The sequence below is a fragment of the Mycteria americana genome, chromosome 3, assembly GCF_035582795.1.
Source record: "Mycteria americana isolate JAX WOST 10 ecotype Jacksonville Zoo and Gardens chromosome 3, USCA_MyAme_1.0, whole genome shotgun sequence".
NCBI classification, from domain to species: Eukaryota; Metazoa; Chordata; class Aves; order Ciconiiformes; family Ciconiidae; genus Mycteria; species Mycteria americana.
The window spans coordinates 68564113-68588723 of NC_134367.1; the positions used below are offsets into that span (position 1 = coordinate 68564113).

The 24611-nt window shown below is 44.8% G+C and overlaps 1 protein-coding gene across 3 annotated transcripts in view; it reads left to right on the forward strand.

Annotated features, from left to right (window-relative positions):
• PHACTR2 (phosphatase and actin regulator 2) overlaps positions 1 to 24611 on the forward strand; it is a 143215-nt gene that overhangs the window by 55484 nt on the left and 63120 nt on the right. The window contains exon 1 of one of the 3 annotated variants that reach the window (XM_075498884.1): positions 5335 to 5571. The exons of the other annotated variants lie outside the window; for them this stretch is intronic. Coding sequence (XP_075354999.1) covers positions 5529 to 5571 — 43 coding nt within the window. The 5' untranslated portion in view covers positions 5335 to 5528. Of the gene's footprint in view, positions 1 to 5334; positions 5572 to 24611 lie in introns of those variants that run through there. 3 annotated transcript variants of the gene reach the window in all.

The window sequence follows — 24611 nt, forward strand, 5'->3', positions numbered from 1 at the left end:
TATTTTATTTTGACAGTGCCTGTTTAAGAACTGCATTCAGTTTCCCAGAAAACAGAATGAGCTTTTTGCTCAACCACAGCTGATGTTCTAGTCTTAAGCAAACAAACAGATTTTGGTGGTGCCCTCCCCAAACTCTTCCCCTTTGTAACTGCAAGTTCTCTACGGGCAGGTACAAATTCAATGTCATTGTTACAAATGTTAGTGTGACCCGTGACTAAAAAAATGACTTAGCTTCTTGCTCATGTTTGCTCATGTCATATCCTTTGCTTTGCTTATCGAATCGTGCAGCTCTGCAGCCTGCAGGACACGATGCTGTTCATCTTCCAGCAGCTCTGCAAACTGACGGGAGTTGTGAGTGGGATGTGGAGGGATGGGAGGACCACACAAGAAATGACTGTCTGGATCATTTGTGTTCCGGACTCAGTGCCATCCTCTTGGTTTATCTTGATAAACACCCGGGTAGTATTTTTTTTCCTGTTACAAGGTTGAACGCATTTGCCAGTCCTGCATTATGAATGCTGGGATTGAATGTGATAGTCCCTCCTATAGCTTCTGTTATATTTAGTGCCATGATAGTCTTGGTGACTGAAGGAAGAGTAATGCAAACTCACCTCTCTAAAATGCCTCTTGACTTTATGTGAGCCTACAGAACTCCAAAGACTGGGCAACAGCACGCTGCAAGTTGTAGGTCATCTATTGCCATCAGTCATCCCAGTATAGTAAACACACTGAAATACAGCTGTCTTTGAAGCTTTATTGATGGGAGGGAATTTGCTCTTTGACGTGTGAGAGAAACTATTGTGTGTATTATTTCATTTTCCCTTGGGAACAATTTTGAAGTTTTACATTCTCTTCCATGAAGAGATCTCATGCTAGACATTTATACAAGTGCAATATTCTTGTTTTACAAACACGTCTGAAGTTCATGAAGAAGCCATTCTTCCTCTTTTGGTGGAAGATTTCAGTTCTTGAGGGAGAGCAGAGTACCTGTTTAACAGTATTCACTACAGTACCCAACATTATAACTTGGGACAAGAAGGGAAGAACTGTGCACGCAGCATGAGGCAATCAGATAACCACAGTATTACGACTGGCACTGAAATCTCACTGGGACACTGGGTCCAGGAACCCCATTGATGCTGATGTTGTGTCAGAACAGTCTGGCACGACCCACCAGCACCTGTTCTACCCATCAGCTGAGCCTCAGCTTCCTCACCTGATAGAAGATGTGTTCATGTTTCAGCATCTTGTTGCAGCATTTCCTTCAGCACAAGATTAGCCCTGGCTAAAACAATCGTAGAAATTTTAATCCTGAAATTCTCACTTTTATCTTCCCAGGCCATTTTTGCTTTGCTAGTAATTGCGGATTTCCAGAAACCCCAGAAGACTATAATAACTACAAAATGCTGGGCAGTCCATTTGTGTTTCATCCTATTAATTGTTTAAAGGCAAAGTGGAATATACACCCAAACACATCATAGATAAAGCCATCTAAATCCTAAAAAAAAAAAAAAGTATACCCAATAAAAATGTATTTTATATTCATAACTACAGTCTCAAATCTCTTCTATAATCAGTTGTTATCAAACATTATCATATCCTTAAACTTTTAACTGTCCTAAACGCCAGCTACCAACATGGCAAGAAATTTAATGCACAGATCAAAATATCACTATCATACTGCAGAATAAAAGTCCCCAGACAACTGAATACTAAATGTATGTATTTTGTGTGGATACTCATATGGGAATGTCAGCAGGATGCTAGAATCCCTGCTGTGTGGAGGCAATCACATAAATATAGCTCTACATAGGAGAAATGTAATATATCTTTGCTTTCAACAGTCCAGTTTCTCTCCTAGGTCACATTGGTAGATGTCTTTTTGTACAGTGTCAAGGATTCAGGGTTCATTCCCTCCCATTGGTGAGTCATAAGCTGAACTCTTAAATTGAATGGCTTAAAAAGGAGGTTCTAAGCAGAAAAGTGCTATTTTTTTCTAATTTGATGATCATTAATGACTGTGAGTAGTCTGAGATGTATACATTGCCCCTTTACATCTTTAGCCAGGAGATAAAGCAGAAAGAGCCATGACTGTTGTGTGGACCAGTACTATTTTATGTACTCAACTAGTATTCCCTGTTCAGGATCAAGACAAAGTATTTATTTTTGCCCAGTTTACAAAAGCTGAATAAAGAATCTATGGTGATAATACTGGATGCTCCCAGTATCTTGTCCATCATGAATAAAAATCTCCTTAATAAGACCTTTAAATTTTCTAATGCAAGTAAAGTATTTATTGTTTACAAGTTGTTCTTTTGGGTAAACTTTTATAATCAGAAGCTTCATTTTCTTATTCCATGTAATATGATGCCTAGAATCTGTTAGTGCTACAAATTAACATTTATCTTCCCTAAACTAGAGTTGACATCCTCTACTTTCTAAAGCAGTAATCATATTCTGCAATATACTGCTAAGCATCGCTGAGGTATGAAGACAGGACCCTTAAAAATGAGGTGGCTGCAAAGAAAACATATAAAAGAAAGTCACCGTCATCAGTTAATTTATGAAACAAACAAACAAAAAACCACCACCAACAACCAAAACAAAAGAAATTGGCAACTAGTTCACCTGCACTGGAGGATGTGATAACTATGCCCATTTTATTGGCTTACGAATCGACCTTGAGGAGTTTATTACCTTCACAGGAACCATTGCAGGCAGATATACAGCCTTTTGCATTGTAAACTGGGCTTTTACATAGCAGGGGAACACAAATTCCTTTGATAAAATTAATGAGATTCACCGGAGGCAGACAGGAACACTTTTATGTTCCTGTTTACGAGTGACTCCAAAGAGGTAACTCGAGTTTCTCAAAACAAAACCTTTTAAAGTCGTTTCTCTAGGTAACAGAAATAAGTGTGGGAAATCATTGCAAAAAACTCTCCTGAGAAATAAGTTACAGGAGGTGGTTGTTCAACAGACCACCCTTCCGAAAGTCTTTCCTTGGGTGGAAGAAGGCACCATTAGGCCACCTACCTTCCACATGGCTCCCGCTGTGGAGTTCAGCCTGGTGCCTCTGTACTCACCCCATTCGTCTCCAGCTCCGTGCTTTGCACAGGGCCTGGATTTGGAGGTGCCAGGCAAAGAGCCTTGCCTTCAGTGTTTGGACTTCAGGAGTGCTGCAATGCTATTTTCTCCTCCCAAAGGCATTTCTAGGTTAAAACGAAACATGCCAGCCTTTCCTGAGCGCATCTGTACCAGTCAAGCCTTTTGTCGGAGAGCACTTCCTTCACTTTCAATCTCATCTTGTGGACCTCTTTTAAGCTGTCTCCCATCATTCAGCATTGTTTTTTAAGGGGCAGACAACAACACTGGACATGGGACAGCACTTTTTGTCTGATAAAAAGCACGACAACGTAATGGGATTTCTACCTACCCCTTTCCTATTTGCACATCCGTAGGTGAATATCAGCTTCCTTCTGTACCAGCACTAGCTCACTAGGAGCTTGCGTTGAATTTCTCCGAGCCCCGACGTGGAGCAGCTTTCTAGCATACCTTCCTTGGCCCTGTAGGCTGCCTTGCTCCCTCCTCCAAGTCTGACTTTTTTCTTCTTTTGACCCTATTAAAATTCACTTGTTTGAAAGACCTGAGTTTATTAAATAATCCAGATAACTCTGTGACTGCCTTGTCCTCATTATCACTCTGGTAATATTTACTCCGTCTAAAATTGTTGCCAGCGGTTATTTATTTAGTCTTTTAAAACTGTTTGAAGTAATACTTCTCTAGATTGCTGATGGAAACACTGAGGAGCTTCCCCACAGCTCCCCAACAGAAACACCCTCATTAAACGCTAGTGCTCCTTGGACAATTGATCTTCTTTTCATTTAGTTCTTCATCTGTTTGTGCTTTACTAATTTTGTGTTGTCCTCACTTTTTCCATCTTAGTAAATCAAGTACCTAGCTGAAGCCTATTACACTCAAGCCCGTACCTCTGGCAATTTAATGTGTAATCATGTAAAATGAGGAATAAAAGACCTGTTTACCAAGACCTATTTTCTATAAAAAACAGGAAGACTAGCGTTAGTTGTATTCTTCTCTATTCACCATGTATTAGCTGACGACCACATCTCTTCTGCTTATAACTGATGTCAGGCTACCCAGACTGCAGGTACCTGCGGTACTCCTTTTGCTTCCAGAGTACGGGCCCCACACTAACACAATTCTCCATCTCCTGAAACGTCCCCACAGTGACAGCACATACAAAGATCAGCAGGGCAGAAACCTCTTCAGCCAACCCCTCTAGGACTTCCAGGCTGCTCAAAAACGTAGCCATCTCACCAAACGTCTCGCTAATAGATGTTCTTGAGCATGTTCTTTAGAGAAGCCTTGCGTGTGCTCATGTGATGCCTATGCATCCCCCTGCTTGTTTCTAGATACTGCATAGAAATAGCTATTGGGGACCTGTGCTTTTTTTTTTTTTTTTTTTTTTTTTTTGCATCACTGGTAACAGTTACCTGTTTGCTCTAGGATTAAGCTTGTATCACTGCTTAGATTATGGTTATGCATTAAGAAAACCAACATAAAACCTTTGTTCCTTTTGCCCGTGTGCTATGCACAATCCTTGTTTCTCCCCATCTTCCCCATCAATTTATCCGATGGATCACGTCCCATCTTGTCGCTTGTTACGGCAGAGCGCCGTCTGGATGCTGCTGTCTTAGACGACCTTCTTTCTTTTGAAATGAACAGTGGTCCTGTCCTTGATTATGCTCCTGTGAGAGAGGGGAGGGTTGGGCACTTTTTGGGACCTCTGTCCCAGCAACACAAGGGCTCGAAAGGGCCCCAGGAGCTGCCCTGCCCGGGCATTCCCTGTCCACTCGTGCTGGCAGCGAAGCCCCGACAACTGCTCCCAGCAGAGACGCGCCCCCGAGCAGGGCGATGCGATCGCTCCCTGCCGCTGTCGCACGTTTCCCCTGCACCTTCAGAGGAGGGGTGGAAATAGTTTTCCGCCTGGACCAGCGTTTTGGGCTTCGGAGGAGCGCAGGGGTTAGGCAGGGGCTCGGCACGTTAGCAGCCCGAGACGGCTCGCCAACGAAGCGCCGTCTGTCCGCACCTCCCTGCAATTAAGGGTGGTTTTTCTTTCTTTTTCTTGTTTGTTCACGACTTTTACGATCCCTCCCGTGCCCCTGCCCCGCAGCGGGGATCTGGGCAGGGCGCGGCGCGGCGGAGCGCAGCCCCCCCCCGCCGCCGGGCGGGGGCGAGGCGGCGGCCCGGGGCGGGGAGGGGGGCGCGGAGCTGCGGCCGCGGGCCCGCGCCGACCGGCGGCCCGGCAGCGCGGCGGCATGACAGGCAGCCGCCGGCCCGCAGCCGCAGCCGCCGCCGCCGCCGCCGCGGGAGCAGCCGCCCCCCGCCAGCCGGCGGGCGGCGCGGCGGGGAGCGCGGCCCCGGCGAAAAGTGAGATGGCCCCCCGGAAACAGCCGCGGCGGAGGCCGCACGCCCGGCGGGCGGCGTGATCGCCTCCCGGCCAAGCCATGGGCCAGACCTCGGTCTCCACGCTGCCCGAGCCGGCCGGCGGTGAGTACCGGGGGTCGCCGGCGGCGGGACGGCGCGGCCGGGGCGCGGCGAGGGCGGGGGGCGCCCGGCGGCGGGGAGCGGGGAGCGCGGCCGGGGCGGCGGCGAGGGGCAGCCCGGGCTCCCCGGGGCGCTGCCGCCGCCGCCCGCCGGTTCCCTCGGACGGCAGCGGGGACGACGGCGGCGGCGGCGGCGGCGGCCGGGGAGGCGCGGCCGCACCCGCGCTGCTCTGCCCGGCTCGGCAGCCCCGGCGGGCGAGGGGCTCCGCCGTGCCCCCCACCCCCCGGGGCTCGGGGCCCCTTCGTTCCCCTGTAGTCAGTAAATAAGTAGGGAGGGGGGGAAAAAAAGGGGAAGGAAGGGAGCTCTGGCACCTCGCCCAGCAGCGCGGCTGGTAACCCGCCCATCTGGTTGCTGTTGGCTCCGGGACATTTTGTGTGTAAGCAGACTCTTGAAAATAAATAAATCGCGTGTGAGTGGAACTTTTTTTTTCCTCCCCCCGTAAAGCAGCCCTAGCTGTTTGCAGGTTTTGAAGATAGTACGAACTGCTTGGGAATGCTGTTTGGAGGCATGTCAGGATAACCCGGTGCGTTTTAGTGACTGGAAAACAGAGCGGGTCTCTTCCCACACTAATAGGATGTAGAATCTAAATTAACTCCAGCGAGGTTTGAAGTTTCCTGCGAAAATGCCACTGCACGCATGGTTTTCCTCAACGCCTGTTTCCTTTGCATCCATTTTTTTAAAAAAAGCAAATCCTGTGGTAGACGTTAATTCTGAAGGCTGAACTTTATTCTTAATTTGCTGATTGCTATTAATGTGGGAACGTTTTGTCAAATAGGAGACAGTGCAACAAACTTGCTTCTTCCCCTTTTTTTTTCTTCACGGGTGTTTCAAAGAATAGTTTTAGTAATAACAGATACATTTTCAGAAAAGCTCCATTACGTTGCCGGTGGTACAACTTTCCAGTCATACCATCCCAGTCAAAATCTTGAATGATTTCTTCTCCTGCCAAACATTGCATGAAAGAGAAATTTGACCATTTCCAATAAATTTCACCATCCTGTTGAAGGTTTCACCCAGCAGCCAGCACGTTACACTTAGATCAAGGTAGGCCTTGGGAAACAGATGTTAAGGAAACAGATGGGCCGCTTAAAAGCTTTTGTTAAACTTCCTGTACAGAAACGTGTCCAAACTCCTATGTGCAAAAGTCTATTGTGAGGGTATTTTGCCTGGGAGGGGGCCCGTGTCTTGGCTAATGATAGCTGTGGTGCCTGTGTTCCCTCGGCAGAACGCTAATGGACAATAATTGGACTGGATTGCTAGTTTTAGCTAAAAGAAAAAAGTCACCCTTAAATTCTTTCCTAACCGAAACCAAGATTTTCAAGCAGGAACAATAGGAGGCAGCTATCTGAAGGTGTAAGTTATGGTGATGCTACCTCAATATCGCCAAGTAAATTCTAGTTACTGCCATTTTAAGAGCACTCCACTTGTGATGAGGTGCTGGTCGTAGTGCCTCCGGGAGGTTTCACAGAAGGGCTGTCCCACTGCACTGCCGGCCCCATTGAAAATGTTGGGAGAATATATCCTCAACAAGAAACAGGGGCAGGTAGGGTGGCATGGATTCTGGGGGTGCAGTCATTTGTTTTCTCTAGTCTGCTGCGCCGGTATGGTTTGAATGCTTAGTATGTTGCAAAGTTTGAGAGGCCCCGTCCAGCTCTCATCAGGGCAGGAGGACGACTTCCAGCAGTTCCAGTTCAGTCGGGTTGCCCTTAGGCAACTAGTCCTAAAATCTTCGTTGATTTTGGCATGCCAGCCAACTACAAGCTGTTTTAGTCTTTGACAGCTGCTAGAGATTAGAGTTGAAGGAGATCCCTGTCTTGCACACGCAGGGGCTACAAATCTGTTTTAGTGCTAAGGAATCAATAGTGCATTCAGATCCCCAGTGAGCCACACAGAAGCAGCTGTGAGAAGTTACTTGCCTGTTCGCTCCCTTTTTTTCCCTAGCCGTGCCAGCCTGCGAGGGCTCAGATCCTGCCCTCTGATCCCTGCTGTGTCCCTGCAAGGTTCAGAGGGGCTGTCGGCTGGGCGCAGGGGAGGGCACCGCTAGTAAATCACCGTGGGGTCTTCGGGTGGACCGATACAGTGAACACGGTTTGATGTAGAAAATGGAAATAAAAGATTCTTCCTGAAAGTCACAGAGTGTTAGAAGAGATAAAATATATGCATAATGCAATACTCAGTGTGGACCCCAGCCAATGTCCTGCGTTTTTTTAAGACTTACTTTAAATGAAAGATTTTACTCTTGGAAGGGGAAATATTTACTGAAGTACTTAAACAGACCAAGGTCCTAGTGGCACTTTCCCATTGAGTTAAGTGCAAGACTGAGGCCTAACCATAAAACTCAAAGTCCTTCTCGACTGGGCAAATGTATGTATGCTCATACCAGATGGATTAGAGTGCCTATAAAGAGAGGAAGAATCGGATTTTCATGCCCCATTGGAACTTTCTTTAGTAGCAACGCTGTCGCTAGAGTTTGCCATCAGCTGCGGGTGAGTGGGCGTTGAAGTATTTTGGACAGGAGGATCAGGGCTTTAATCATGTCCCATAACTATGAGCGGTAGAGGGGCAGCAAAGCAGGTCTTAGCTGCCTGTGGACACCCACCAGGCAATCCTTTGCTCCTTGGCCTCCTCGGTTCCAGCTTTTCAGTCATTTAGATAAATTTTCTAAAGCTTGTTTGTTATTTGTCGTGGTTAGCAAATGTGAACAAACAGTGATAGCAAGAGGGGCTTGGGAAGACAATATAGACAGTATAGATATGTGGAAAAGGAGGAGTGCATGCTGTCCTTGTTCATCTTCCTTCCTCTTCACTGATTTTCTTACGCCTGGCGGGACTTGATTAACATGCTCTCTCCCCATTCAGTGGCTGGAGTTCAGTGCTTTTGGGGGTTATCAGCCATCATGCACAACAGCTATCACTTCTGCTTTCTGATCTACAGCTTATCAAAGGGCAGCAGAGCTGTGCACTTTTTTCAATCTTTTTTTTTTCCTTTTTAGATTTGTTCTTGGGTAGTTCAGTACCAGCCACAGTTCTGGGAAACAGCCACGTCCTCAAGTGGAAGCATGATCGTCATATTGGGAAGACAACACTTAAAAGCAGACCTGGTTAGGCGGCAAAAGATTTTTGCTGTTTCTTGAATAGCGATGCCTTATTGAGAATGAAACTTGCAGTAAAAACAGACCTACCAGTGTTCCTAGGAAGAGGTCAGTCAGTTCAGCATGGAGTCTGTGCAGCACAGCAGAGGGTCTGTGGAGGGGAAGGACAAGCTGCAAAGGGAAGGTCTCGGGAACCTCGTGTCCCCATGGTCAGGGTGCTCAGTGGGGCCAGTTGAAGACTGGGGTCAGATCCCTGTGCTGACCTGCAGCACCAAGTGCGTAATCCATGGGGCTGTTTACTCTGGGCTGGGTGGGAGTTCCTCTCGTCGTATACATTTTACAGAAACAGAGCACAAATTGTCAGGCTTGCGTTTCATCCTGTTGCAGACCCAAAGCTTTTTCAAGGACATGAAAATGTACTTCGACAGCACAGGAAAACCATTTCCCACCCAGCTCCCCCCATGAGATGAAAGCAGTCACTGGTAGGATCCTGTTGTTTGTTGACCTTGGCACTCGGCGAAATGATTATCATAGGTCAGAAGTGAGCGTGTTTCTCAGACTGCTCTTTTTCATCTCTCTTGGCTTTATGGGATTTCCTGTTCATTGACAAGGAAACAGCAGCTTCACCTGTGTCTGTGCAGAGGAATTGTAATTGCCTTAACTGGGCAACCTTATCTTAATCCTGAAATGAGATGGAAAACTAATACTTGTTTCAGCAGCTCTAGGTGTCGGTAAACAAACTAATTGGTTATCAGCGCAGCAATTTCAGGACTTGTCTAGGAAGAGAAGTTGTTCCAGTAGTGCTCTTCGGTGGTAGCTACTTGTGAGCCTTACTGAGGGTGCTGTTCTGGAGCAAGCGCTTCTGTTCCTGAGGAGTTGGACATGGAGATACTCAGCCGTAGCCTTAAATTCTCATCCTGACTCAGTCCACTACAAATCTGCATGTGCAGACAAGCCCTTACAGTAATAATTCTTAATGAAGAAAAAAATGAAGTTGGTTTTTCTCCTCCAGCTTCTCTTCCTTTCAAAAGTCAAGAACTTCAACATCATTGCACTTTACAGGAGAGCATCTCAAAGTATTTACAGGCACAGTGAGCTACTCACAACAGACCTGTTAGCCGGTCATTTCAGTTATTGGTGCACTTTAAAAAAGTGGAAAGCTGAGATATTGAGCTGAGATGTCAAGTCCCGTTTATGTGAAGCCCTAAATGACTTGTCCACAGCCACAAAGGAAGTTCTGGGCAGAAAGCCTCATCTTTCTTGTTTTTTCCAAGGGTTAAATTGACTGGGGGCTTCGAGGCTGACCCCTTGTAGTAGTGCGATGTGTATCCTATTCCTTTTTTTCCCTTCTTTATGCTTTTGTAAATTATGGAAGAGTTATAAGTACAAAGGGAACTCTCTTTTCAGTTGCTGCTAAATTTATATCCAAAGCTTTTCAGTTTTTGTGGATCTTGAGCATGGGAAACTCTTCCCTCATCCTACCAGTGTTGTCAGATGGGGGGGCTGCAACTGTGACAGCTCCAGAATTTGGGTTAATTAAGTAGGCAATTTGCCCCAGACTTTGAGCTGATTGAGTGGATATTTTAGATACCTACTCAAAGGCATAAAAAGCCCATGTTTTCAGACAGAATGGATAGCCACAAATTTGCCTGCTACTAATGGGAACTGCAAGAGCTCTTTTAAAAAATTGGTCCTTGTGTGTCTTGAGCCGAAATATCAAAAGTAATAGCAACCTCTGAAAATGTAGGTCTCAGCACCCAAAACCATTCCGTTTTGTGCTGTTGGTGAGGGTCCAAGTGTGAGCATGTGGAATGAATCACTATTTATAGAGAAAAAAATTGTACACATTTTTAAATATAACACATTTATAAAATATAAAATGTATTTCCATGTTCATGGGTGCTGCTGTATACTCTGTGGTCTGCCAGAGCAAAACTGTGCCCCAGATGCCTTAGTTGCTGCCAGTTGGCCCAGACCGAGCTCCTCAGCTGCAGCAGTAACTCACTGCAGAGGAGGCTGCAATCTGAGCCTTCGCTATGGGGCATGGCTGAGAGCAGAGATCTTGTAAGGACACGGAGGACCAGCCACAGCACAGGACGCGCGTGTGAACCGCAGGAAGACGTGTGTGTGAAAATAAAGACCTAAAGATCAACAGGTCCCAGGTTGGTGTCTCACCTCTTCTCGCTCTGAGGCTGCTTCAAGGATGACCAGGAATTCTCCTCACTTAGCTGCCAGGGCACGTGACCTTTCACGTCAGGCATGCTGGCTGAGATGCCTTCATGCGCTGATGTTTGGTAGCCACTAATCACCTGTTCGCAGTGTTAATCATCAGCTTCCTCATCTGCCACGAGGAAAACGAGAGCTGGCTCCCAGGAGGTCAGCGCGGGCAGGGCGGCAGAGCTCCGCGGGCTGGCTGGGTTTGTGTAGAGCTGTCTTCTCGGATGACCACCCTGATACTTCCCCCGGATGAAAAGCTCACGGGAGATCTCCTTTCTTCCTGAGCCCCCTGTGCTAAGCCCCACTGACAACTGATCCCACTCTGCTGGATCTCAGCCACCCCTTGGATCAGTTGTCCTTCCTCCCCAGGTCCTCTTCTTCGGCTTTCTTACTGCCCCTGGGTAATATAGCCTTGTCCTTAGGTGGTGTTTTCCATTACAGATTTCAAAACACTTTCCAGTCCTTTTCACAATATTCGTTGATTTAAATGGGAAAACTGAGCACAAAGAGGCGGGACAGCTCACTTGTGATCATTCGGTCGGCCTAAGGCACAGCCAGGAAGAAACCAAAGAGCTCCCAAGTCCGCATCGGTGTTTGAGCCGTATCACAGTCCCACCTATTAAAAGCGGAAAAGACTTGGGGATTTATATCGTTCTTTATATGTTTTTACCTACTTAAAGTTGTCCTTTATTCATTTTGGATACTAATACTTTTCAAGATTTAAAAAATGAAGAAACAGTAAAATTTCTGGAAAATAATTCCGAATCAATGCTGGATTTGGATTTATCTTTCACTTTATTTTTTTAGAACATAATTATGATGATGAAAAAAAATAGAGTGCACTTAATGCTTTGGATCAATCACTGATGCATTTTTTAAAAAATACTTCAGCAGATAGCTAGCTTCCAGAACTTATTTCTGTGCATCGTATTCAAATTGTAACAGTGGCTAGGAAAATATTTCTGATCCACGGCAATGCCCCAGCCAGCTGCCATTCAGTCCCATATAGAGAAGTGATTTCTGAAGGGTCCATTCGTTGCCATCTGTAGTTGACTTAAGGGGGATTCCTGATCCTGTGCTTTTTCTGATGGGGATCATGACAACATCGCAGAGGGATTTTCATTCGAGTAGGTCTGGGCAGGGCCAGTGGAAAAAAGAGAGGAGGTGGTTTGCTGGTGACGATAAAATGTCTCTAGGAACAGGCAGCGGTGGCTCTGCTCTGCTTTGCCCGCGGCAGATCCCGGAGAGCAAGGCTGGCTGCTGCTGCTCCTGCTGAGACGGCAGCCGGGGCGTAGGTGTGTGTTGGGGAAGGAGGCAGTTCAGTTTTGTCCGTGCCCCTGGGTTGACAGAATTCAGTTTTGCCAATGCTTCTGTGAAGCCATCAGTCAGGTCTGGTTTCAAGCCACATAAAAATAGTGATGTTAAAAATATGTGTAAAACTGAAGAAGGAAGAGAAAGAAAATAGGAGTACAAACATCAGCAGGGAAGGTAGGCAGGCAGTGAGGGGGTTTTTATTTTATTTTATGCCCCGAAAACAAAATCAAAGGCAAAGAACAAAATCGAGTAATTTATATCCCCTCTTAGGTGAACTCTGCAACCCCTAGAGTGTCAAGTGTATTTTTGGGCAAATGTAAAGTTACAGTGGGGCTCCAGAGCGTGCTATTTCCTACAGTGTTGTATGGTAGAAATGGTTCAGTAGGAACTAGGTAGGAAGGTCTCTGTGAACTTCACAGTGATGCATGGTGTGAAGATAGACTGTTTCCTCTTCTGACTTATCTCTGACCAGCATCACATGGGTAACAGTGCTGCATGTCCTCTCTTTTGTTGGTTTTTTTTTCCCCCTGTTTTGTTCTGGATTTAAATATTACGATATGTGAATCAATTTAACCTTGCCTGTTTGCAGTCTGCAGAGTGTTTTGGACTAACGGTCTGCACAGGCAGTGCAATCCCTCTGTCCGTCATGTGGAGGCTCATTATTAGGAAATTTGATTTAAGACTTGAGTTGATTGCGGTCTTTATACAAGGTTGCTGCATAGGGATGGATTTCTTCTGTCCCTGACTTGGTTTTTGGGCACTTGGAAATAAAGTCTCTGTCAAAAGTGAGGGTCTTATTTACCTTTGTGTTCTCTCACTGCTTTGAACAGCTGTGATGATCGGTGTAAGTGAGAAAAAAGCTAGGGAGAAATGAGGACCTAGGTTGCTCCATCATTGTATGGAAGTCTAGGGTATGCTGTCAGGTTGCATGCAAGTAAAATGAGAAAAAAATGTGAAGATAATGACTTGCAGTCTGTTTTGTATTGATAAAGGGTTGACTAAGTGTACGTTGGGTAATACTCTTCTATGTAATGCTATAAAATTGTGGTAACACTTTGTTACTTGGCAGATCAGAGTATTAATACAGAATCCCGTGTCAATGATAGCTTTGTGAAAATGAAGTTTTATATGAAAAGATGTAAACAACAAGGGGTGAGTTGCCTTTTTCTTCTCTGATTCCTGCTTTGGTTTCATACGAATTAGAGTGATGTTTTGCCAAGCAGAATTAGACTGTGATGCAGCTATCCTAACATTTGAAACTACGTGAGCAAAACCAGTTCTGTTCCCAAAGATCAGCCTGCATCCCTCACTCCTGAGAATGTGCTTTTTTAATTAGTGTTGCAAGATGTCTTCTCTCTGACCAACTGCCCAAACCGTCAGCAAATCCTTGTGATGTAGACGGCCACCCTTGTTTCAGTATTATTTAATCCTTTTTGTATTTTCTGGATCTGAATGTTTTAATGTGTTGCCCAGTAGAAGTCCAAGAATGGTGCAAAGACCTTAGATGTTGGTTGGGCTTTTAAGCCTGGGCTATTACTGCTCTGCGCAAACAAATCACATAGTTTATAGTCTAGAAATAATTCATGAAAAGTACCGACAATCTCTAATGTTTGTTGATTTAAGCTAAATAGGTAATTTGCACAATTAGAATAACTGTGATAGGCCATGAAACTTGATGTTTTCACTGCGATCATATAATTTACATTTTCAGCTTAAGCCGTTGATGACAAGACTTAGAGCCGCACAGGGACTCTTTTCCAGGCTTAAGAATTTTTCTTTAATGCTTGAAGCTTCAGCTCAGAAAATTAACTCTTGACTGGGAATTTGTCACCCCTGGTTGTATTTCTGGGGTTTGCAACCCAGAACTTTGTTGATGCGCGCTAAAATTATTGTCATTTCGCTTGACCTTTTCTGCTGAAGAAGGCAGGGCTCTTCTCCTTGTCTTCTGCCTGCATGGCTGCAGAGCAAGGGCCGGCAACAGAAAGCTATTCAGATCCCAACTTCTGTTCAGTAGCCAGATGATCTAAATAAAATAGCACTTGGCATGAGTGAAATTGGGTCTGAATGCCCAGGAAACTTCACGAGAGGGCAGCCTGGCACTGGAGAGGATGGCGTGTTGAAGAAATAAACCACAGCGATGGGAGCCGGGCTCTGCCCTCCAGCTCAGCCCGCCGCAGTCAGGTGCACCAGTGATCTTCCTTCTCAAACCAGGAGCTGGGAAGCCAGCACTGTGTGCCAGTGTCCGTGTCTGCATCCTCAGCAAACTGCAGCCTCTGCTGACGTATCCCAGATACCAATATAAGTCAGCATGTGTTGTTGCACGGATGCCAAAAGGCATAGCAGTTCATGGAAGAGTCACGACGCTGTAGCCCTAGGTTACATCTGTCTGTGCCCCAAGTCAGTTTTTGCAGGTACCGTATGGAGCGAGATGCCTGAGATACTGACTCCTAGCCAGCGTTTGCCCATGAGGCCCTGGGAAGCCTCAGCATGGCTTGTAGATCTCCCACCTCTACTGTCTAAGGGATGCACAGAGATTTCTAATGCACCAAACCAGTGAAGTTCACCAACGCAGCAGCATCCTGAGTTAAAAACGTGGTGTGACCATGGATAGTGAGGGACAGTCCGTTTTGTGACTTTTCTCCCAGTTGCTTTCCTTGCTTATGACCCCCGGAGATCAACTCACCTGAAGTATTTATGTCATAACAAGCAATATAAAGTCACCCAGGCTGAAAACCAATCTCCTGTAGACTTTGTTTTCCTCTTTTTTCCCCCAGGTCCTGGATGAGTCAACAAAGAAATGACACTTTCATTGCGTGCTTATGGAACACAGATTCAGTGGGATACAGTCAAGTAGTTTGAGTCACGTTACCACTTAAAGTTGTTGTAAGCTGGTGGGAAATGATTTTTAGATACTAGCTGTCTTTACGAGGAGAAAAAAACCCCAAACAGTTCATTGCCAAGAAATTGGGCATGTTTAAATTATACATATATAATGTGTTATAATTTATTTCATTGGTAATAATTCAAAACTGGCTGTGCATTTCCTTTCCTGTAAATTCATTCAATGTGTCTGAAGATTACTGGTTTGTTTCTTGGAGTTTTATAGATTTATTGCATTTCTGAGGGGAAGGAAGTGTTTGTTTTGGCACGGATGCTAAGAATATTCTTGTTCTGAAAATGTGAAGCAGTGTTCTAGTGCACTGCTGATCTGGCCTCTTTCATGTTGATACAGAGAAGGGTGTAGTGGTTTTCTTGTCTTACACGTTATACCACCATGCATGGTTCCCCTCTTCCAATGAATTGTTCAAATGATTTATAAAAGGAAGGAAAATATTAGTATTAATAATTAGTATTAAAAATCTGTACGTGATTTAAAACAATTGCACTATTTGCAGAGTAGTTCCTGTGCTTAAATTCTTAAAGCGAAAAGTTTTAGAAGACTGGTCTGACTCTTATAAGAAGATACCAGATTCAATTTCTTGGGAAGAAGATGTTATTGTTGTTTCTTACTTAAATATTGCTGCTTTTGACACATGGAAATAGGGTATGGAAGAAATATATAAAGCCTGAAGGCGAGACATGAAAAAGACTGTCTGTGCAAAGGAGTGAACAATACAGTGGACAACTAAGACTGTGGATAAAGCCAGCTTGTCAAGAGCTGGACAAGCACCAAGCAGACATGAAAAATGGTCTATCCTTTAGTTGGAGAAGAAAGTCATAGAGAATAGCAGAGCATGAGCCAGCAGGAGAAAGAGAGAGATGTTAACTACAAAGCAGTGCAGAAACTACGTGACCATGACGCTTGGCTTTTAAAGCCTTTTGTTGGACAGTACCATCATGTAACTGTGTCGTGTTACAGAGTGAACACGATTCTGAAGAGAGGAAGAAAGTTTTTGTTGGAAAAGTTCAGGGGAATTCACAGAGGCCTGAAGCTGAAAAAACAAATATCTTGGACACTTACAGCAACACCTCTCTCTTAACTCCGCTCTGGCACTGCTCCTCCTGCTGATTTAATTTTCCCATCACTACTGGAGGCAAGGGGGGAGAAGAGGAGGAGGGCATATTTCAGCCAGACCCAGCAAGACAAACAGTTTGCTTCTAAAACATTTAATGCACCTGGAAACTCTGTAGCTTAGTTTGAAATGCATAAAAAAAAATGTGTTGAAGGAAAAATATGTAATGTCAGTATTGGATCTCTAGGATCATGTCTTTTTGAAAGGAGAAGAAGAGGAAAAAAGAATGTACCTTTCTAGCTGTCATCCATGAAAGATGAAAAAAAACTTGAGAATACAGAGGTAGGCCACTAGAAAGCATCCAAAAGCTAGGCATTATTTTCAGTACATTTTAAACCATTAAGCAAAAGTTTGGGACTTTGCAGGTTTCTCTAGTTAGTAGGAGAAGCTGGACACAGGAAAATCTGATGTATAGCACTGCACACTGTAGCTAATGCATGGACCGATTATTGGTTTTGAAATGGCTGCAGTGGCTGAAGATGCACCCACCGATGCTTACCTCCCCTTAGACAGAAGTTACCCGCTCCTCAGCTCAGCCCTGCTAACGTGCAAGCCTTTCCCGACTGCTTCAGTGCAAAATCAGCAAAATCTGTTAGCGTGTAAGAATAAAGCCCACAGCTTATCACCCTGGCATGATCTGGAAGGGTTCGTGTCTCCCAGCTCTGAACTCTTCCAGGAGCATTAATCAGTCCTGAGAACGGTCTTGTGTGATAATTAAATATTGTTATCCCCTCACCTCACTACAGATGGAGCATGCCAGCCCTGAAAGCCATAGACCAAGGAACGAAGTGAACACAAATGAACAAAGTCAGGCCGTGGATTTTGGTGTTTGTACCTTTCAACCAGCTGTCCTTAAGGGATCTGTTTGTAGAGAAAACATCTTTCTCTCTCTCTTGCCTAGCCTACAGCGCATTCAGGGTTTCTTCAACCACAGAAGAAAAACATTGCAAGAAACATCCCAGAAGATGAGATGAACAAAAAAAACCAAAACCAAAGTCCTTTGTTAAGTGAGTTCACCGTGGTGGAGGAATACAGGCGAAGACAGCCGTGCTGTGGCTAACCATTCCTTTAGCTGTTTGAGGGGAGCAGCCTCCTCAGCCCCTGCCTGCCGGTGGCTTAGCAGATAACATCCTTACACTCTGACAGTCCCTGGGTGGGAGTGCTACTGTTTTGCATATTTGGCAACCTGTTTTTTCCCTGAGGCCTTGTTTCAGGGGATATATGCCAGCAGGGCAGAAATGAGCCCCCAGTATCTTTTCGTCAGCACAGAGGTGTCTGGTGGCACAGACCAGGTTTTTTTGAACCCCCTGAGAACTGATACACCCTCTGTATATATGGGGCCAGAGGTTTCTTACTTTCAGTTTTATTTTTTTACTTTTTATGCAGTAAATTCCACATAGGAGTGAGGGGAGAGCGGAGGAAGAACAGAGGCAGCAGAGCTAATTAAATTACCCATTTCTTAAAAACAAATAAATACCAGGCAGTTCCATCTCATAAAAAAATACCAGCATGGAGCCCATTCTTTCTGGTTTAAGCAATTACTTGCATGCCCAGATGTCAACGCGGGGAAAACTTGCAAATCTAGAGAGGTTTATTTTGTCTTACTCTGTGTCTTTCTTTATAATTCAATCTTTGCACCTACCATTTTTGGCTTTTTTTTTTTTTTTAACATATGGGGTAGTAGCAAAAGTTTTGAGACAAACAAAAGAAGTCATTCTTGAGGGGTGAGAGAAAAAGTGTGTTTGGAGTGAGAGAGAAGGGAGGGAAGTTTGGGTAGTGCTGAGGCAGTGCAAGAGGTGACCCTTCAAGGAGATGGGTAGCAAAATGAAAAGTCTTTATGAGGACTTCCAGCAGCCCTCTCTAGCCCAGCAGCTTGCTATCAAGTTATGTGAGAAAGCCAACCATTAGTATATCTTAATGCAATTATAGTTGGTAGCGTATTGATAGTTTTTTTCTGGCAGATTTACAGGAACATTTTTTTTCTAACCGAAGAATTATGACTGAAGTCCCACAGAGAGATACACATATGTGTACAGTCACATATACTTGCAAAAGTTTTTAGCATCAGATTATGGTTTACATTATATTATGCTGTAAATTTCTGTAGCACAATTTTCAAGAAAACTGTGACAATTTTTCAAAATATTTCTTGTCTCTTATTGGTTAAAATAGAGAAGCCAGAGATGTGGTAGCAGTAACTGGGTTTAGACATAGAGAACTGTTTGCAGTTGGAGGATGGGTACATCAAGTCAGTGGACATGAGAGAAGCTGAGAGACGGAGCAATGGTCCCCAGAGCTCCCCAGTAGTAGAAGCTTAGGGTAGGAGTAGGTTAAGAGCCCCTTCAATAGCAGGGATTTGCTCTGGGTCTCCCCAGTTCTGGGTAGGTGCCATAAGAGGTAAATGGGATCCTCCAGTTCTGTGGATACAGCCCTCCATTTCATGTAGCGTTGCTATAATTGCCTGAAAAGAGAGCCACCCAAATTAAAGTCATGTGAGTGAAATTACTGATGAGAACTCTTCCTTGCACAAAAACCTTCATGAATCTTTTTTAGTTATTGTCCTTCCAGCATTTTCACTGACTACTCACCTGTTCCTACTGGCAGGTAGTTTTGTGCTTATAAAAACAACATCCACATATACCCCAGAAAAGTACTTTGACTTCATATAAAATTATGATTACATTCTTTTCAACAGCGTGACCAAAGCACACGAAGTACCATTGTATATTTAGCTCGTATTCTGTCACTGTACATTTAGGTCTGGATTTAAGCTCTAGCTTGTTTTAGTTGTGAAATAGGTGGGTTCGTCAAAATATTATGTGGAGGCAAAGGTCCTTTCCAAAAGCCAGCGTGTAGGGCCACTGCCTCCAGAGCAGTTACAGTAACGAGGATCTTTTGTCTGCACAAATGGCAAGAGCGGTGTTATGTTTTGTATTTTTGTTTTCCTGCGCTCGGCCACCTCCCCAGGGAGCAGGCGCTGAGCTTGGGGTGCTGCCACGGTGGGGGGGGAACCACACATCCCTGTGAGCCGTGGCTGGGGCTCGCTCTGCACCCCTGTGGTGGGCATTCCTGGCCACCGGCACCTGTCCTTCCTCCTGCCCTTGCTGCGGTGCTGGTCTACATAAAAGTGTGCAGTATTAGTGATAAACCATGGTATTGCTAACCCATGAGTAAATTAAGATACAGTCTTTTGTCTTCCTCTGAGTGTGAAGAAAATGTATGTCCTATAGCAATGCTTTTATTTTTCCTTCTTAATTATTCATTTTTTTTTCTTCTTAATTTTTCTCAAAGCTAAACTTCCCCCAAAATGCAATTATACCTTAGAATTCTGCGTTGGGATGAAAGATAATGAAAAGTCCACTCAAACCTGTGATTCCGAAGTGGGTTAAAAGACAGAAGGTTAGAGTTAGCGTGGGGGCTGACTGGAGCAGGAAGGCAGTGTCGGTGATGGAGCTCGGTGGGAAGGAGGCTGTTTGGATTGAAAGCTTTGAGGTGACGTCTGAAGGTTCTTCATCCTCTTCAGAGCTGGTGTTGCCTGAAATAGGATCCCATTTTCCCTGGCACCCTGACACAGTCCATGGACCCTACCCTTCAGTAGCCTGCTCCAGCATCACTGAGCCGCTCTGGTGGGAAGCTGACTTACAGTGGGTCACTGGCTGGGTGCTCAGCTGGGCTGCTCCTCCTCATGCCAATGCCTGTCCGAACTCTTTAGGGCAGCCTTTAAAATGCCAAGGCAACATACAGCCCAGTTGATGTGGGCCCTGTTGATATGGGCCATATACATGTTCACGAACATGAAACCGAAGAGTTTTGGTTGAAGTGAAAATTCTTATAGAGCTGGTTCCCAGTGACCGTTATTCATAAAAGCATGAAATGTCATAAAGTTTGCCAAAAAAACTTTGAGTTAGTTACGTCATGCATACCTCTGCTGTTCAAGTTTAGTATATTATTCCTGATCTTAGACAGGAGTTTTAAAAAAAGAGCCAGTTAACAATTGGTTTTAATTTAATTTTATTCCTTCTAGAACAAGAAAATATTCAGTGAACATTAATGATGTTTTTCTAGCAAATTTTTTTAACCTAAGTCAGTCTGTGCTGTTGTGCTTACCTACATTCCTTGTATTATACATCTGTACTGTTATACAGAAAATCTAGGACAAGAGGAAATGGCCTCAAGTTGCGCCACAGGGGGTTTAGATTGGATATTAGGAAAAATTTCTTCACCAAAAGGGTTGTCAACCATTGGAACAGGCTGCCGAGGGAAGTGGTTGAGTCACCATCCCTGGAGGTATTCAAAAGACATGTAGATGTGGCGCTTAGGGACATGGTTTAGTGGTGGTCTTGGCAGTGCTAGGTTAACAGTTGGACTTGATGATCTTAAAGGTCTTTTCCAACCTAAACGATTCTGTGATTCTATGAAATACAGAAATCTTCAATTTTACTTATGTTGCTTCTATATGTTTTCCTCATGGTTTCAGGTTTTTCCCTGAAATACATTAGCTCGTGTGAGCACCACGTGTGAAAGGTTCAGTCAGGCTGCCATCGGTTCACAGCTGCCGTGTGCGGGCAATGCCTGCACGGGGCAGCTGCACGCTGTGATGCGCCGGTCCCTTTTTGGGTCCCTCCTGGGGTGAAAATTGTGGCTCCCTCCCCGAGCTCAGCATCCATCTAGGGTGAAAAGTGAGCACAGGGTCTAAAAATGTTGAATATGTGTGCTGAATACTTGAACGTTCGCAAGAATGGGAGGGAGGTTTAGGGGAAATTATAAACCTTTTTCAAGGCAAGAAAAGTGACTGAACCCTTTATCGCTTCTTTTCATTTCCAAAATGTCACAACCACTCCCCTAAGGTCGGGAAAGTTGCTGTCATTTGTTTGTAAGCTGCTTGAAGGCGCTCTTTTAAAGAGTAGTAATTAACCTCTTTCTGTTTCAAAACCTGCTCTTATACAAAGCGTGTTTTGCTGGAGATGGAGTTACGTGGCAGCTTTGTTCAATGTGGCAAAGAGAATTTTCCAGGAGGTATTTTCTGAGGGAGGTAAATTGCCGGGGACTGCAGGAGGGCCCTCTGCTTCTTCAGTCAAGGTTGGAGCTGAACAGGCTTCAAACCACATAGTTGGAGCAGCACTCGGAGGGTGACTGCGAAGACATCGTGCCTTGCAGAAGTGCATGGGGACTAGGTTCAACCCGTGGTTGCCAGCCCAGAGCTGCAGCCCGCCAGCATGGGGGCGAGAGCATCCATCATCTGGATCCATCCAGCGTCCATCATCCATCATCTCTGCTTTCCTTTCCCTCCTTGGATCCCTGCTGCGATGCTGTTTTGGGGGCTGCTGAGCAGGGACCCAAGCGAGCCCTGGCTGCAGGGACAGACTGCCCGCCTCTGAGCAAACCCTTGGAGAAAGAGCCCCATGGAAAGACCACCAGTGGAAACTCAGTGTTTGCTCATTTCTTTGTGGGAGACTCCATCCACGTATCGATTCATTATTAAATAAGCAGATAATTAGCCCTTTCTCTCCCTTGTTGAGTGCATCAGCTGCTGGTGAGTTGCAGAAAGCCCAGGATGAGAGCACAAGAAACAGCTGGGACAGGCAAAAACTGCCAGCAGGAGTTTCTGAAGTATTCCTGTAGGCTTTCCTAAGGGATGGCTCGCTTTCTCAGGGACTGCTGGAAGCAGGCAAGCGCTCCGTCACATAATGTTCCCTCTCTAGGAAAACATTTGGTAGTAGTTTAAAAAAGAAAACTTCACAGAGCTTAAATAAAGCCAAAGATGAATTTGGTGAACCCTGATGCTGTACATACTTTGCTTGGGAGGATTTTGAATTTCCAGTGCTGCTTGGAGTTGCTAGGAATAGGTGCAGGGCTTGCCAGTCATATTCGGGCTTTTTGCACTACCTTTTTTTTTTTAAATCAGGTCCTTACTATGACACTTTTCAGCACACAGCTAAACACAGCTTTTGTGTTCAGTTCATCTGTATCAGCATGGTCATGGCACTCACAAAGATACCACAGAATTTGAGTGATCATAAAATTTATGAAATCCTGATAATTATGAGAATGGCTTCAATTTCACTCAGTTTTTAAAGTAAACCATTTTGGCGTTTTCTTTTGTATTCTGGCTTGTAATTACTCAAGGGTCATTTAGCCTGGTTTACCTCTGCAGTCATAAATAAGAATTAAAAAAAATCTTTTTAAGGAAAACTGGGGTTTTTTAGGGTTTAAAGAGAGTCTTTAAGAAATATGAAGTACAATGAAGTGTGTCATTCCATACAACGGGAGTGACTTCTGTCAGCATTAGTCTGGCTAAAGTAGGCTAAATTATTCTGGATGTGTGTATAGGGTTTTGTACAAAGTGAATAAATCAATATATTATCTGATTCAGGGCACGCTTGAATACATCTTAATGGTAAGTGGAAGACTTAAAACTTCTCAGTGGGCTATAATGACTGCTAACTCCTAACTGCACCTGGCTCAGCAGGAAAAGGAAAGGAAAGGTGTTCCCAGCCGGCAGTGCAGTGCTGCGTGCTGACGTAGCCGGGGGGCTCAGATCCCCCCAGCCTCCAAACAGGCGTCACAGCTGGTGCCATTTGAAGCTCTTCCCAATGATGTGCGTGGAAGCTAAGCACTGAATGAATGTGATAGGATAGCGCTGTGATAGTATAGCGCTAAAATGCATCGGCGGGGGGAAGATGAGGTCTGGTATTTCCTCTGTGGGAAGTTGCTTTCAGACTCGAGGGATGCTCATCCAGCTCCAGCTAAAACAATTCAGTTTAAACTGGCACATAGACGTTCAGGTTGGCATTTTATTTTAGCCTACAGATGACAAAGATATATTTTCTGATTGCTCAATGCCAATGTCTGAATGAGAGAGGTGTTAGAAAAGGACATGCTGCAAACAAAATCATATGGGCCTTTGGATAGCTAAAAACTCTTAAAAATGCAACAGCTGAGCGGGTGGCAATGAAAAATCAGAAATCTGTTGTTCAAGCAGTTCTCTTTAGTTTTATACTTAGAGCTGGAGCAAGGATGGTCTTTATGGTTTTTGTTTGTACAGCTCTTGTCACAAAGAGGTCCTGATCTATGACCAGTCCTCTTAGCACTGCAATAATACAGTCATTCATTATTAACAGAGAGCAGAGGAAAATCGGGGACCTCAAATACAGCATCAGGCGAGCAAGTGGGGAAGTGAAGGTATCAATTATGTATCATCTGCCGTGTTGATGATGCTCTTACAGGGTGGTTGTTTTCCCTTAAGGGAAGAATCTGCTGTAAGAGCTGAGTGTATTCTCAGTGCCTTCTCTGACAACAAGATGACGTCTCCCCATCTGAGGCCTCACCAAACCCTTTTCTTTAGCCCTTTTCCCTCCCAGGAGGACTTGATGCTTTGGTTAGTCCTGGGCTGGTGCCTGGCCCGGTGCCTGGCCCTAAAAGGAGAGCGCTGCTGGCTCTCCCACAGGGAAGTGGGATCCTGCTTTCCAACCCCACCTCCAAGAGCGTCTGCACTCCTGGGGCACGCTGCAAACAGGGCGCTCTCCTGGCACGGCATCCCGGTGCGCTGAGCCGAAGGGGAGCAGCTTTCTCATTTGCAATTTGTTCCAGCCAAAGCTTTTTGATTATCTGTGCCTCACTTCCGTAAACACTGATTCCATGGAAAAATTGAAGTCCCAAATGTGTTTGAATACAGCCTTCAAATCTACATAAAGATAGTACTATAATTCCGCTGGGGTTTGCTGTAGTGGTTTACAGTGCCACCAGCTTGCTTGATGGAATTACTGTTTTTTATTGTGTAGGAAGGGGAACACGCTATTTTTTAAAGTATAACTGAATCCCATCACAAATTGCACACAGACCTGTCCTTCTACATGAACATGCCCCTGAGCGTCCGAGTTTAAATTGGCAAAGGAAGAGCAGCTGGGCTGACAAATATGTCAGCTTGTGTCTGATTTTCCCCACCCTGGCCCTAATAAAGAACAAGATACAGGGAATAAAACAGCTGTTTGCTGTGCGGCCGAGGATGGAGAGAGTAATGAAACATGATGCGGAATAAAAGTCAGCTGCAACTTGGCGACTCCCATTTCCTCATAGCAAAGAAGATCACTTAGGCTGTATTCAGAATTCTGATATTATAGGTACAGAGTGATGGGAACAATTTTTACAGGCTGTGGATTTAGAGTTGACAAATTGGCATTTTGATTGAGAGGAACTGTGTTTAATCATTAATAGTTTCTTCTGAGTGTGTTGCAGTTTTATTATTATTGTTTATCCAAGCTGGTATCTAGCAACAAAGACAAACATTTTAAAGGCAGCTAAAAACTGAACTTAAAAATAAACACAGATAAACAGAGTTTTCTCTACAA